Source organism: Acipenser ruthenus, chromosome 56 (genome assembly GCF_902713425.1).
Source record: "Acipenser ruthenus chromosome 56, fAciRut3.2 maternal haplotype, whole genome shotgun sequence".
NCBI lineage: Eukaryota > Metazoa > Chordata > Actinopteri > Acipenseriformes > Acipenseridae > Acipenser > Acipenser ruthenus.
Window position 1 is genome coordinate 6,449,597 of NC_081244.1, and position 14,197 is coordinate 6,463,793.

Here is a 14,197-nt window from a genome sequence, read left to right on the forward strand (position 1 = left end):
TGAAAGCTGCTGAATAATGTTCCCTTGTTAACATATTGAATCACACACCCTCTATGAAGCTGAGTGAGTTCATTCTATATAGAGTCCAATGAAAGCTGCTGAATAATGTTCCCTTGTTAACATACTGAATTGCACACCAGCCCTTTGGAGTTTATCCCCCATACACTTCACGATAAAAAACTATAGCTACTATTATGGCTTCCGATAGACTTATTTTTTTGTAATAACATTTTGTAGTTTCTTGGATTACATGATGTTAAATTAAAGATCTAAATGATGGTCATATCGTGTTTTTTTTATTTTTTATTACGTCTCAATCTTAAAATTCTAGAGCTGTACATCTCATTTTACAAGGGAGTCCCGGCAAGAAACAGCATGATTATAAAAAACTAGAGAGAAATCATCTGTCTGCAGGTCTTAGAAGTTTTGTCACGAAGCAAGAAGAGAAAAGCGCTGGAAAACCAGCTTGTCTCTTCAGTGCTTTCTGCGGCGCTTGGGTGCGAGGAGATATGAAACCATGCTGTGTGAAATGGAGCTGGGAACACCCTTGGTTATACCCAGGGAGAGGCAGTGGAGACGAGGCCAGAGAGGAGGGGCTGGGGGCTGCACTCACCAGTGCGTGGTGCTCCAGCTCCTCCAGCTCCTCTCTCAGGAGGGGGCTGCATTCACCAGTGCGTGGTGCTCCAGCTCCTCCAGCTCCTCTCTCAGGAGGGGGCTGCACTCACCAGCGCGTGATACTCCAGGTCCTCTCTCAGAAGGTGGCTGTCATTGAGGGTCCTCTTCGCCTTCCCGCTCACCGCGTCCACCGGGCCCTTGTCAACCTGGTACTTGATGGCTCGGTACAGCATGTACAGCGGCTCTCCAGCGGTATCCTGGGATAGCAGTGGGAGGACTTCAGATACAATACAATTCAATATAAAAATAACCGCTACATAACACTTACTGTTAGGGTCCAATATGAACCTGTTATATTACAAGGACAGCGATACATCGAGACACACGAAGAAGGGTTAATGAGCATTTCAACTTTAGATACACCAGATCGGTTTATGTTTGTTAGCTGTGTTTTGAATCAGACAGGCATACCCTGAGGAAGGAGTAGAGACAGATGGACATCCAGTTCGAAAGGAGCTTCTCAACCACGGTCTCCGTTCTGGAGGGGAAAACAACACAAATCAGAGAGGCACCGGGGTCTGTCGAATTGAAAATAATAAATCTGAATGAAATACCTAACCTGCTGTTCCATTGCTTTTATCCTGCAGTGCACAATTCAAGCTACAAGTTACCGGCAATGTGATCAGATTACAGTTCTGAGTGGTGGATATGCGAGTGACATGGTGCTTTTATTTCGTGGTGCAGTGGCTCGTGGCCGTGGCTCCCCTCGCCTGCTTACCTGCGCAGCATGAGTTTGGGGTTCTTGGCCACGTACTGTTCCACGAGGTCCCCGAGCAGAGTCTTCATGATGTCAGTGAGGTACTCCATCTTCCCGTGGAGCGCCATGGTGAGCAGGGAGGCCACGTACCCACGATCACGCTGAGAGAAGCCGGGCTGCATCTCCAATGTGTGGATGAACTGAGAGAGAGAGAGAGAGGGAGAGAGAGAGAGACAGAGAGAGAGAGAGCGAGAGAGAGAGAGAGGGAGAGACAGAGAGAGAGAGGGAGAGAGAGAGAGACAGAGAGAGAGAGGGAGAGAGAGAGAGAGAGTTACATGTAGGGACAGAGAGAGATTGCTGAGGGACAGCTTCCAACATGTGGATGAACAGAGAGAGAGAGATGAACTGAACTCTTTGTTAGACCAGAGGAAGAGGAGAAGAGGCTGCTTCGCTCTGCGTCTCTGGAAACTGTTAAATACTTTTGTTTTCGTCTTGCTTGCGGTTATTTCAATTGTAATAAAGTATTTGTTTTGGGCAAATCACGTCAGGTTCAATCCATTAACTTCAATCCATTAATCTGTCAATCAATCTCTCTCTCTCTCTCTCTCCAAATTCAAATTCAAAAAATGCTTTATTGGCATGACAATATGTACAGTACTGCCAAAGCTTTTACATATAAACAAAACAGACAAACATCAATAATACAATTAGACATGTTATTTATTTTCTTTATCTAGTTACAGTACATCTTTTTTATGTATCTCTCATGTTGTGGCGTGTATAAATGTATAGTGAAGCCAGCTGTGCTGTGGCCTCGGTCTCTCCCAGTACTGATCCCAGTCTGGACTCCCTGTCTAGCTGTGGGAAGTCGGGGGCATGGCTTGTGAATCGAGGGAAGAAATGACTTGACTGCATTTTGTACAGTCCAGAGCAAAGTGCTGATCTGTTCCGATCTCCCTCGACTCTCTCTCAATCTCTCCCCCTCCCCCTCCCCCCACACTCACCTTGATGAGGAACAGCTTGCTGTTGAGCAGCCTGGACAGCTGTTCCAGGCCCTGCTCCACGGTCTGCCTGCGGGACTCGGGCACGTCCAGCCCTGTCCTGAGGGGGCACTCGCGATGCCCGGGGAAGAAGACCCGCTCCGCGTACGAGCGGTAATCCCGATAGGGGATCCCCGGACCCCCCAGATCACTGGTCAGGTCCATCTCAGTCATCAGGTCTGGAAACGAGAGCAGGGACACAGATAGGACTCCCTTTGCATAGCAGTGTGATCCAATCCTGGTTTTACTATCAGCTTGATTAGCCACAGTGTGTATCGCTGTGGTTTCGTTGCGAGTCTAATAAACAGACTTGCTCGAGCTTGTTACCTCGACACACTGGGGCGAACCACGCTGGCATTAAAAGCAAGGATGCTGCACAGCGCAGCTCCAGTCACTCTCTACAGCGGTGTGTGTAGATGGACCCCCTGTGCCAGTTCCAGTAACGCTGAGCCGCTCCAGTACATACCAGTGAACTCCTTCCTGCACTGTTCCCCCACGTTGATCTCCAGGTTCTCCAGCTGCACCAGGACCTTCTTGTAATCCCTCACTGCCTGCTTGCTCTTGCGCCTGTGTGTGGGGGGGTGACGTTTGTTTTAAAAATCGACACTTTTAAAAACATTGCATTCTTTAGATATTCTTACGTTCTTGAAATGTTTGATTTTTATATTTGTTTTCAAACGTCACATTTTTCAATTTGTCAGTGTTTCGTTAAGTATATATGACAATACTATACAAAGCGGTGTGTGTGTGTGTGTGTGTGTGTGTGTGTGTGTGTGCGTGTGCGTGTGCGTGTGCGTGTGTGTGTCTGTGTGTGTGTGTGTCTGTGTGTGTGCGTGTGTGCGTGCGTGTGTGTGTGTGCGTGTGCGTGTGCGCGTGCGCGTGCGCGTGTCTGTGTGTGTGTGTGCGTGTGCGTGTGCGTGTGCGCGTGCGCGTGCGCGTGCGCGTGCGCGTGCGCGTGCGCGTGCGCGTGTGCGTGTGCGTGTGTTCTTTCTTCAATTCCAATTCCCATTTAATCAATTCCATTTCCAATTCCTCTTATTTGAGCAAAACGCACATCCTGCTGATCAAACGCATGCAATTCCAGAATCGCAATGCAAACACAGCGAACCAATTCAAGCCACACACATACGTCTGCTCAATAGATGGAGGGGAGTTGATTTTCAAAAGGGATTGAGCCCAGCTGGGCTGTGCAACGCTTCCCAGTCACACTGACCTGTACATGAAAACAACGACCAGCACCCCCAGCACCACCAGCACGGCCCCCACCGCCAGCCCCATCTGAGCACCGAGAGGGAAGAGAGACGGCTCGGCAGAGTCGTACTGCACCCGGCCCAGCTTCAACTGGAGTCCACCCATCTGCACCTGGACACGGGACACAGCCACGGGGCAGGGGGGGTAAACATGTGCATGGGAGTGCTTACAGACACACACGCACACGCACACGCACAATGACACACACCCACTGACACTCACAGACACACACACCCACACACACCCACACACCCACTGACACACACAGACAGACAGACACACACACACACGCACAATGACACACACAGACACACACACCCACACACACCCACACACCCACTGACACACACAGACAGACAGACACACACACACACACACAAAACAGACAGACATAAACCTGTCCATGCTGCTGTTTAGAGACACACACAAAAAGACACGGAAAGACAGACAGATACATACATAGACAGAGACACACAGAGGCACACGCAGAGGCACACCAGGGTTGGAAACATTCCATAGCAGTCTGATCCGGTCCTGGTTTCACTGGGAGTTTAATAATCAGACACACCTGAGCTTGTTAGCTAGACACACTGGGGGCTGATCAAGCTGGTAGTAAAACCTGGCCTGGGTGACACTGCTGTGCAATGGGAGTCACTCACGATGAACTCCGGCAGGGCTCCCCCTCCCTGCAGTGAGGCTGGCTGCGTCGGGGGGGGTTCGCAGTACAGGTGCACATCGTCCAGCGTCTTCACTGCACAGTCCGCATCACCGACCCGCGCAGACACCTCCGCCCGGGTCATCGCCAGGGTCAGACCCGTCCCCTGCAGGAGAGCACAGGGGTCACATTCCCATCTGGGACCCGCACTGCGCTCAGTTCAGAGGGGTCCTTTTAATATGTGCACCGGAACAAAGGGAGCTCTGAAAACCAGGACCTGGTGCAGGTATGGAGGGACTTACTCCCTTAGAAAAAACAGAGTCCCCTAGTAAAAGCACAGCAAAGTGTGATAAAGCATAGGGAAGCATTGTAAAGCACAGAGAGGTCTGGTAAAGCATAGGGAAGCATTGTAAAGCACAGAGAGGTCTGGTAAAGCATAGGGAAGCATTGTAAAGCACAGAGAGGTCTGGTAAAGCATAGGGAAGCATTGTAAAGCACAGAGAGGTCTGGTAAAGCATAGGGAAGCATTGTAAAGCACAGAGAGGTCTGGTAAAGCATAGGGAAGCATTGTAAAGCACAGAGAGGTCTGGTAAAGCATAGGGAAGCATTGTAAAGCACAGAGAGGTCTGGTAAAGCATAGGGAAGCATTGTAAAGCACAGAGAGGTCTGGTAAAGCATAGGGAAGCATTGTAAAGCACAGAGAGGTCTGGTAAAGCATAGGGAAGCATTGTAAAGCACAGAGAGGTCTGGTAAAGCATAGGGAAGCATTGTAAAGCACAGAGAGGTCTGGTAAAGCAGATTAATAAACAGGCAAAGCAGAGTAAATTACAGTTGCTGCACAGTATAAAGCAAAACTGAAAAAACAAAAAATTCAAAATTAAATTAAAAAATTTAAAAAAACTCCCGGCTCACCTCCACCATGATCACGCTGCCCGGTTTGAAGTGGTAGGGCTGCTCCGTGTCTTCGGTGAGGGGCTTGAAGACGGGGTCCGGATAGTACAGGAACTCTTCCCCCGTCCCCACACTGCTGAACGGGACCCTGAGGTTATCCAAAACGAACAGCACCCCCGAGACCCCCCATCCTCCCGGGACCTGGGGCGAGGGGCACTCCATGACCTCCGAGGACTGAACCGCACACACCTCGGAAAACTGCGAAGACGGGGTGGGGGAGATTAATGGTGCTTTCTGCAACAAGGGCTGGGAGATCCAGCACACAGGGCCACCAGATTCAAACGCTGCAGAGTGAACTGTGTATTCTACTCTCACATTGAGTCACCGGTGCCTCTCAGCAAGCAGCTACACCTGTAATAATAAATCGCTGGGAGCGCAGATCTCACACTCGGAGCGTCGACAACAAAGCGTGCGAAACGTTTCAACCACAAACAGCTTCTGCAGAAACAGACTGAATTCATGAATATCAGCTTCTGTTTTTTTTAAGGTTGAACGCCTTGCGATGTGTTTCTAAGTGTTGGGTGGCTGCCTCGGATCAGGATGAGAGGGTGCTGATACAGCAAAGAGTGCCAGAGAACGAAACACACTCTCAACTTGATCTCCAACCTCTTAGATACATTCATAATAACAAGAGAAATTATAAATATTTTTCACGGATTTCGTGTCACTGTGTTTGTATTATATGTAGTAATGTTAATAAAATCATTTAGAATCACTGAAAGAAACTTCATAATTTCAACGGCAAACGTTTCCACTAGAAGTCTTTCTCAGCGTCTTCAATAGAAACACTGAAAGAAACTTTATAAATTCAACGGCAAACGTTTCCACTAGAAGTCTTTCTCAGCGTCTTCAATAGAAACACTGAAAGAAACTTCATAAATTCAATGGCAAACGTTTCCACTAGAAGTCTTTCTCAGCGTCTTCAATAGAAACACTGAAAGAAACTTCATAAATTCAATGGCAAACGTTTCCACTAGAAGTCTGTCTCAGCGTCTTCAATAGAAACACTGAAAGAAACTTCATAAATTCAATGGCAAACGTTTCCACTAGAAGTCTTTCTCAGCGTCTTCAATAGAAACACTGAAAGAAACTTCATAAATTCAACGGCAAACGTTTCCACTAGAAGTCTTTCTCAGCGTCTTCAATAGAAACACTGAAAGAAACTTCATAAATTCAACAGCAAACGTTTCCACTAGAAGTCTTTCTCAGCGTCTTCAACAGAAACACTGAAAGAAACTTCATAAATTCAACGGCAAACGTTTCTACTAGAAGTCTTTCTCAGCGTCTTCAATAGAAACACTGAAAGAAACTTCATAAATTCAACGGCAAACGTTTCTACTAGAAGTCTTTCTCAGCGTCTTCAATAGAAACACTGAAAGAAACTTCATAAATTCAACGGCAAACGTTTCCACTAGAAGTCTTTCTCATCGTCTTCAATAGAAACACTGAAAGAAACTTCATAAATTCAACGGCAAACGTTTCCACTAGAAGTCTTTCTCAGCGTCTTCAATAGAAACACTGAAAGAAACTTCATAAATTCAACGGCAAACGTTTCCACTAGAAGTCTTTCTCAGCGTCTTCAATAGAAACACTGAAAGAAACTTCATAAATTCAACGGCAAACGTTTCCACTAGAAGTCTTCTTTGCCCTCTGGTCAAAACGTTTGTCGTTGAATTTATCGAGTGTTTAATAGTCAGGGATGATTCAAATCAACAGTGAGTTGGCTGTGCCTATCCGGGGGGAGGGGGGGGGTGATTTCCAAGATATAGTCTTCCCCTCACCTCTTTCAGAGTGCTGTTTTCAGTGCTGCGTTGATGCCTGGCTTGGGATTGGCCGAGCCCCCTCCTTCGTCTCCACCCACCTTCCGAAGGCTCCGCCCACACCTGGAGGAGAGGGTTCTGAACCACGTCGAGGTTCCGACCACTCACCTGAATGACACGCCCACCACTGTGACATCACAAAGGGAGAGGAGAGTTAGCGTGCAAGGGAGATTTCACAGACACACCCTCCTGGAGTGAGAGGCCTGGTTTTAATGCTGGTTCCAAAGACTGAATTTTAGTGCTAATTCTGGGTGTAATGATTCAAGGTGTATCAGTGAATTGTGAGGTCACCCAGTCCAGGTTTTAATAGGAGCTTGATTAGCCCCAGTGTGTACAGGTAACAAGCTCAGGTGTGTCTTATTATTAAACTCATAGTGAAACCAGGAATGGATCAAACTGCTTAGTTATCGAACAAGTTTCAGTAAAGTTTTTAGCTAGCTAAGTTTTTTTTTTTTAACATAAGTGAGGACATCTCGTTAATTGAAAATACAAAAATCATTTTTAAAATTTTAAACAAAATAAAAATAAAATAGAAATGCTTATTAATTTCTCTTACCTGTAGAAGCTCTTTGACGCGTTTGTTTTAGCGATGAATGGATTTTCTCTGAAGTGAAAGACTACGTTTCCCAGCGTCCTCTCTGCCTGGCCGAACAGCACCCTGACAGGAAGTGCTTCCGTCTGATTGGCCGGGTCGGTGCGGCACACCAAAAAAGTGTCTTCCACTTCCACCCTGTTTATAAGAGACACAGAAAACAAAAAACAGAAATACGATTCAGATTTTACTGTTTGAAACAAACAACCTGTGGACAGCTTGATCCAAATGATCAAACACACTCCAGTGTGTCTCTCTTTTGTCATTAAATTGTAGCAAACAAACACAGTTCTAGAAAAAAATGATATATATATATATCCTGCACTCCACGTGGAGCGCCTTTACTGGATGCGCCACTCGGGAGCCCCTTTAGAAAATATTATTTGAAAGAAATAAAACAATTAAAAAATAAAAAAAACTACATCTGCTTAAAGAAATCTCTGCTTGCCAGCCTTGCTTTTCGGATAGCGTTATACTGGTCCCAGATTGTCCCTCTGGGGGGAGTACCCACATTTCACAGGGCACGTGACCCACGAACGCGGTGACATCACTGGGCTGCCCCGTCTTCAGTTTGGTCCCGTTAATGGTGAGGGACGTCCCGCCCGCTACGGGACCTTTCTCTGGAAAGACTGACGTCAGCTCTGGGTTCTGAAAAGCAGCCGAACAAAAATGAGGACGTGTCTCCCCCAGGGAAAATGCCAGCCTTCCTTCCACTGAGGGGTTCCTACCTGGTAAGTGAAGACCTGCGTGGACACAGCGGGCTCCCGGTCCCCCACAATCACCCTGACCGGCCCCGAGGTGTCCCCCACGCTGGGGGACACAGCACACACGATCCTGTGGGGACGCAAACACAGCGTTGAATCAGCAGGGGTGCGAGGCCTCTCTGAGATTACATTACCACAGAGTCTCAGTGACAGCAGGAACTCCAAGCAAAAACACAGTGAAAACTAGCAGAGAGTAAATTAAAAAACACACGAAAATAACACCATCATGTCAATATACGGAAGATCATTACAATACAGATATGCAATATAGACAACCATGATGAATTGATTAAAATATGTATTTAAGATACAATTAACTCGGATTGCATTTACAGCTTGTTACCTGCATACACTGGGGCTGATGAAGCTGGTAGTAAAACCTGGACTGGATCACACTGCTGTGCAGCAGGACTGTTATCTCCCAGCCTGATCTCACCTGATAGATATTTGGTAGTGGTTCCGGTCCGGTGTGCAGCTCAGCCCTGCCGCGCTCACCGTGAGCTCGATCTCCTCAAACCGCTGCCCCAGGTTCGAACCCGTGATTGTCAGGGCGATGTTTCCTTCCAGGGGACCGGCCACGGGTTCGATCTGAAACACACACACACACACACACACACACACAATTTTAGAAAATAAGGTGATGTTATATTTGACACGTTCCTGATTTGGGTCTCCTATATGGAGGTAATCTCTTGTAGTAATTATTAGCATGGTGTGTGTGTGTGTGTGTGTGTGTGTGTGTGTGTGTGTGTGTGTGTCACTGTGTGTGTCACTGTGTGTGTGTGTCTGTGTGTGTGTGTGTGTGTCTGTGTGTCACTGTGTGTGTGTCTGTGTCTGTGTGTCACTGTGTCTGTGTGTGTCACTGTGTGTGTGTGTGTGTCACTGTGTCACTGTGTGTGTGTGTGTCTGTGTGTGTGTGTCTGTGTGTGTGTCTGTGTCTGTGTGTGTGTGTCTGTGTGTGTGTGTGTCTGTGTGTGTGTGTGTGTCTGTCTCTGTGTATGAATTGAGAGGATGCATTTGTCCCAGCCCAGGTTGCTGCTGGTTTTACTCACAGAGTGAACGATGGGGTCGGGACAGGACTCCACCACCTCATCCCGGCAGGACCCCCGATACACACAGCCAGGCTGCTCCCCTCCGCACCACACACAGCTGTGCCGGGGCTCCCCAGCCTTGCAGCGGCTGCAGTCAGACTGGCCCACGGAGCAGTTATACAGGGTCACTGCGGAGGGGAGAGGGGAGAGTTACAGACGCAGCGGGGATATATCACACAGACATATATATACAGATATATATATACATATATACAGACACACACTTCCATGGAGATTGCTCTTGGTCCATATATAGTTGACAGAAAGAAATGTACAGGGCTGGGAATCAGACTCCCGCTGCACAGCAGTGTGATCCAGTCCTGGTTTCACTGGGAGTTTAATAATCAGACACACCTGAGCTTGTTAGCTAGACACACTGGGGGCTGATCAAGCTGGTAGTAAAACCTGGACTGGGTGACACTGCTGTGCAATAGGAGTCTCAGGGCCGTCCTTCATGTACCAGGAAACAATGCTGAGCTTACCGTTCACATCAGGGTGGCTGTCAATGCGATGCGAAGACCCTCTCTGTAGGTACACTGGTACTGTGTATTCAGGGACTGGGACGGAGTAGTGATACTGGGAGAGAAAATCAATACAGAAAGAAAGAAAGAAAGAAAGAAAGAAAGAAAGAAAGAAAGAAACTCACTTCTAGGTTTTGTTTTTTATACAAACTTTGTACCTACAATAAACCTGAGGGAACACGGGGTCACTTTGCGGCTTGGAGCCTGGTTTCAGGAGGCTGCAGGTTTCAGGAGGCTGCAGGTTTCAGGACGCTGCGCGGCACACCAGACAGGGAGACCTGGGGGTTTGATACAGCAGCGATCTCAGACCAGGCCTCCTGGAACCAGGTTTCAAGCCACCGCTGTTCCTGAGAAAGTGGCTTCGCGTTCCCTCGGCTGCTGTGTAAGTTTCATTATGGTTTAGTTTACTCAAAGACAGTTTGTCCACAATTGTGATGAAACAAATAATTGATTAACCGGTTATTGATCGCTGTGGCTTTTATTTTGCAAGCCTCAGACATTCCGTGATGGATGAATCACCCTGGTTCCTTGGTTGAAGCCTTACGTTGCTGCCATTTCACAGCGGCTTCACCCAGTCCAGGTTTTGCTACCAGCTTGATCAGCCCCCAGTGTGTCTAGCTAACAAGCTCAGGTGTGTCTGAAACCAGGAGTGGATTAAAGCGCTATGCAACGGGAGCCTTGTTCCCACCCCTGTGTCCCTACCTGCTGGCTCTGGCAGGTGATGTGGTAGGAGGCTGGGTCCTGGGGGTTGCGGTTCAGCTTGGCAGGGAGGCGCTGGTTGGCCTCTCCGATCTCCAGCACACAGTGGTAATCCGGAGCTGGGTCCTGGAATCAAAGCACAGAAACAGCTCGGCACTGCGCTTCTCAGCAGAACACCGCCACTTCAAGAGCTTCCAAAGGTTGCAGCGAATGTTCTGGCCCCTGCCTTTGTGAGTTAGTTTGTTAAAATCGCCTGCCCGCTTCGTTTCTGAACGTTTTATTTATTTAGCAGACACCTTTATCCAAGGCGACTTACAGAGACTAGGGTGTGTGAACTATGCATCAGCTGCAGAGTCACTTACAACTACGTCTCACCCGAAAGACGGAGCACAAGGAGGTGAAGTGACTTGCTCAGGGTCACACAGTGAGTCAGTGGCTGAGGTGGGATTTGAACCGGGGACCTCCTGGTTACAAGCCCTTTTCTTTAACCACTGGACCACACAGCCTCCATTTTACATTGCAATTCATAGCAATCCAGAGCTTCAATTGTAAACTAGAAGAGACCGAGTCAAGCAGACCAGCGTTTGGGCTCTAGTGCCTTCATCAGTGTTATTGAAACTAGAAGAGACCGAGTCAAGCAGACCAGCGTTTGGGCTCCAGTGCCTTCATCAGTGTGATTGAAACTAGAAGAGACCGAGTCAAGCAGACCAGCGTTTGGGCTCTAGTGCCTTCATCAGTGTGATTGAAACTAGAAGAGACCGAGTCAAGCAGACCAGCGTTTGGGCTCCAGTGCCTTCATCAGTGTGATTGAAACTAGAAGAGACCGAGTCAAGCAGACCAGCGTTTGGGCTCCAGTGCCTTCATCAGTGTGATTGAAACTAGAAGAGACCGAGTCAAGCAGACCAGCGTTTGGGCTCCAGTGCCTTCATCAGTGTGATTGAAACTAGAAGAGACCGAGTCAAGCAGACCAGCGTTTTTGCTCTAGTGCGTTGCTATGTTGATTTCAAAACAAGATCAGTCGTCCTTCCCTCACCTTTACAAGCTGAGTACCGATCAACGGCAATTCACTTCCACGCCCGAGTGTTTTTAAGCCGTGTAAAACAATTACTATTTAATCATTTATCCAAAGCAGCTTACATAGGGTGTGAACTATGAATCATCAACAACAGCTGCTGCTGCTGCTGCTGCAGAGTCACTTCCAAGCTTGTTTGTTTTACATCTCATCCGAAGGACGGAGCACAAGGAGGTGAAGTGACTTACTCAGGGTCACGCACACACACACACACACACGCACACACACGCACAGGGAGTCAGTGGCTGAGCTGGGAGGTGAAGACCCCTTTCTTTTAAACTCCGGACCATCAAGCCTTCCCTTACCTCAAACAAGTCCAGGTTCTTCCCCTCCAGAATCAGCTGCGTCTCAAAGCCAACTGGAACCAGCGAGGATCCCAGTATACCACTGGTGCACGGGCAAGAATCGGGGCCTCTGATTGGTTGTAGTCTCTGGGGGGGGGGGGGGGGGGGAGGAGGAGGAGGGAAAGAAATTAACGAAAATGAACACAGATAGCAATTAATAAAAACAGAACTACTACCCACAATGCTGTTCAACTAGGACGCAGGGTCAATGCTGTTCAAACACATGCAGTAAGAATTTTTGGAAAGACATTTTTCCCTTTCGCTGAACGTTCTGTGGCGATTGCAGCTGTTCTTCAGTATGGTTATGCACTGCGATTCATCGTTTTTTTTTTTTTTTTTTTAGAAAACCTCTTAAAAAGGTGCTTTGACTGAGAGTTCAGGAGCTGCTCTTCAGCTTCCTGTAATATACGTGTGTAACGTGGGCTAAAATCAGCCACATTCTCTGTCATTTCAAATTTGACAGCCACCCAATTCATACCTGCTTTTCAGATTTTAAAGCCACGGGCTCCCAAGGGTCAGAAATCAAACTGGCCTCCTCAGCCAATGAGAAGGAGGGACCATTGCTGACCTCTTCCCAGTCAATCCAATCAGAAAAGTCAAAACCCACAGGGGGCGTGGCCCACCCAGGGACAGAGGAGGGGCTTCCAGTTGTGGGTGGGGCCGCAGAACCTGGTAGCTGCGATCGGATTGGAGGCTGGGATGGTTCGGGAGGGGAACTAGTGATTTGATTGGATAAAGTATGGGAAGAGGCAGGGCTGGGGACGGACACAGGCTGGCGATTGGTTGTGGATGCAGAGGGAGGGATGAAAGGGCTATTAGTCGGGAGAATGGGGGTTAGTTTGTTTGGAATGAACTATGATAAGAAATCAAATTAAAACATTTGTGGTTTTTTTTTTAATGTTAATGAATGGAGGAAAGAATGATTAAAAAGAGTTAAACACGTAATTTGTCAACTTTTTAGTTTTGCAAACTGCAGTTAAATATCACAAGACTAGATTGTACTGGAATTACATTGCAACTGCAGTTAGACTATACTAGAATTACATGGGATGGGAATCAGACTCCCATTGCACAGCAGTGTGATCCATTCCAGGTTTTGCTACCAGCTTGATCAGCCCCAGTGTGTCTAGCTAACAAGCTCAGGTGTGTCTGATTATTAAACTCCCAGCAAAACCAGGAATGGATCACACCGCTGTGCAGCGGGAGTCTTTTTGCCACCTCTGGTGTCCCAGACTCCAGGTTTTGCAAGCGCGTCTCGGTGCTGACCTTGTGGTTGAAGATGATCTGATGGGCTGGGCAGCTCTCCTCGTGGGTACAGGAATGCTCCAGGAGGCACCAGTTACACTCCCAGTCACTGCCGACACACCTGCGACACCTGCAGACACGCACACACACACACAGAGACACGCACACGCACACACAGAGACACGCACACACAGACACAGAGACACGCACACGCACACACAGAGACACAGGACACACACGGAGACATACACAGAGGCACACGCAGACACACACGTGCACACACAGAGACACACACACACAGGCAGACAGACACACACACACGCAGACACAGACACACCCAGGCAGACACAAGAAGACACACACACACACACACACAGACACACACACACACACACAGACACACCCAGGCAGACACAAGAAGACACACACACACAGACACACACAGGCGTTACATTTTATTTCAAGTGACTGCAGCTAAGAAAAAACAGTTGCATAAAACGTGTGTTGTACTGAATTTAAAAAGTTTAAAGCTTCTCGTGGACTCACGGTGCCCTAACGCTGAGCCCCGACACGGCGCTGCAGTCGTAGAAGATGAATTCCGTGGCGGCCACGGCAACGCCATTGAACTTCAGCGACAGACTGACCACGACGTGGTCTGAAAACCAAGCCGAGAAGAGAGACAGTCAGAGCCACAGAGATTATAACAAGCACGCCAGCAACACAACCTCGATGTCTTTCTAACAAAGTGACAGAGGGAATAAAAATGATAAATTGGGAACA

At 47.9% G+C, this 14,197-nt stretch overlaps 1 protein-coding gene across 3 annotated transcripts in view; it reads right to left on the minus strand.

The window, feature by feature from the left end:
* The window catches only part of LOC117404241 (plexin-B3-like), a 38,784-nt gene that overhangs the window by 7,320 nt on the left and 17,267 nt on the right, over positions 1 to 14,197 (minus strand). For 2 of the 3 annotated variants that reach the window (XM_059017314.1, XM_059017315.1), the window contains exons 8-27: positions 13,964 to 14,072; positions 13,439 to 13,547; positions 12,651 to 13,025; positions 12,134 to 12,259; positions 10,760 to 10,882; positions 10,019 to 10,112; positions 9,498 to 9,664; positions 8,882 to 9,033; positions 8,410 to 8,515; positions 8,193 to 8,329; positions 7,646 to 7,819; positions 7,051 to 7,216; positions 5,231 to 5,467; positions 4,323 to 4,484; positions 3,626 to 3,774; positions 2,879 to 2,979; positions 2,377 to 2,591; positions 1,394 to 1,572; positions 1,087 to 1,153; positions 726 to 872 (exon numbers count right to left, since the gene is read on the minus strand). In XM_059017314.1, the coding sequence (XP_058873297.1) occupies positions 726 to 872; positions 1,087 to 1,153; positions 1,394 to 1,572; positions 2,377 to 2,591; positions 2,879 to 2,979; positions 3,626 to 3,774; positions 4,323 to 4,484; positions 5,231 to 5,467; positions 7,051 to 7,216; positions 7,646 to 7,819; positions 8,193 to 8,329; positions 8,410 to 8,515; positions 8,882 to 9,033; positions 9,498 to 9,664; positions 10,019 to 10,112; positions 10,760 to 10,882; positions 12,134 to 12,259; positions 12,651 to 13,025; positions 13,439 to 13,547; positions 13,964 to 14,072 (3,095 nt within the window). The remainder of the gene's footprint in view (positions 1 to 725; positions 873 to 1,086; positions 1,154 to 1,393; positions 1,573 to 2,376; positions 2,592 to 2,878; positions 2,980 to 3,625; positions 3,775 to 4,322; positions 4,485 to 5,230; positions 5,468 to 7,050; positions 7,217 to 7,645; positions 7,820 to 8,192; positions 8,330 to 8,409; positions 8,516 to 8,881; positions 9,034 to 9,497; positions 9,665 to 10,018; positions 10,113 to 10,759; positions 10,883 to 12,133; positions 12,260 to 12,650; positions 13,026 to 13,438; positions 13,548 to 13,963; positions 14,073 to 14,197) is intronic. The other variant, XM_059017316.1, reaches the window with a different exon arrangement.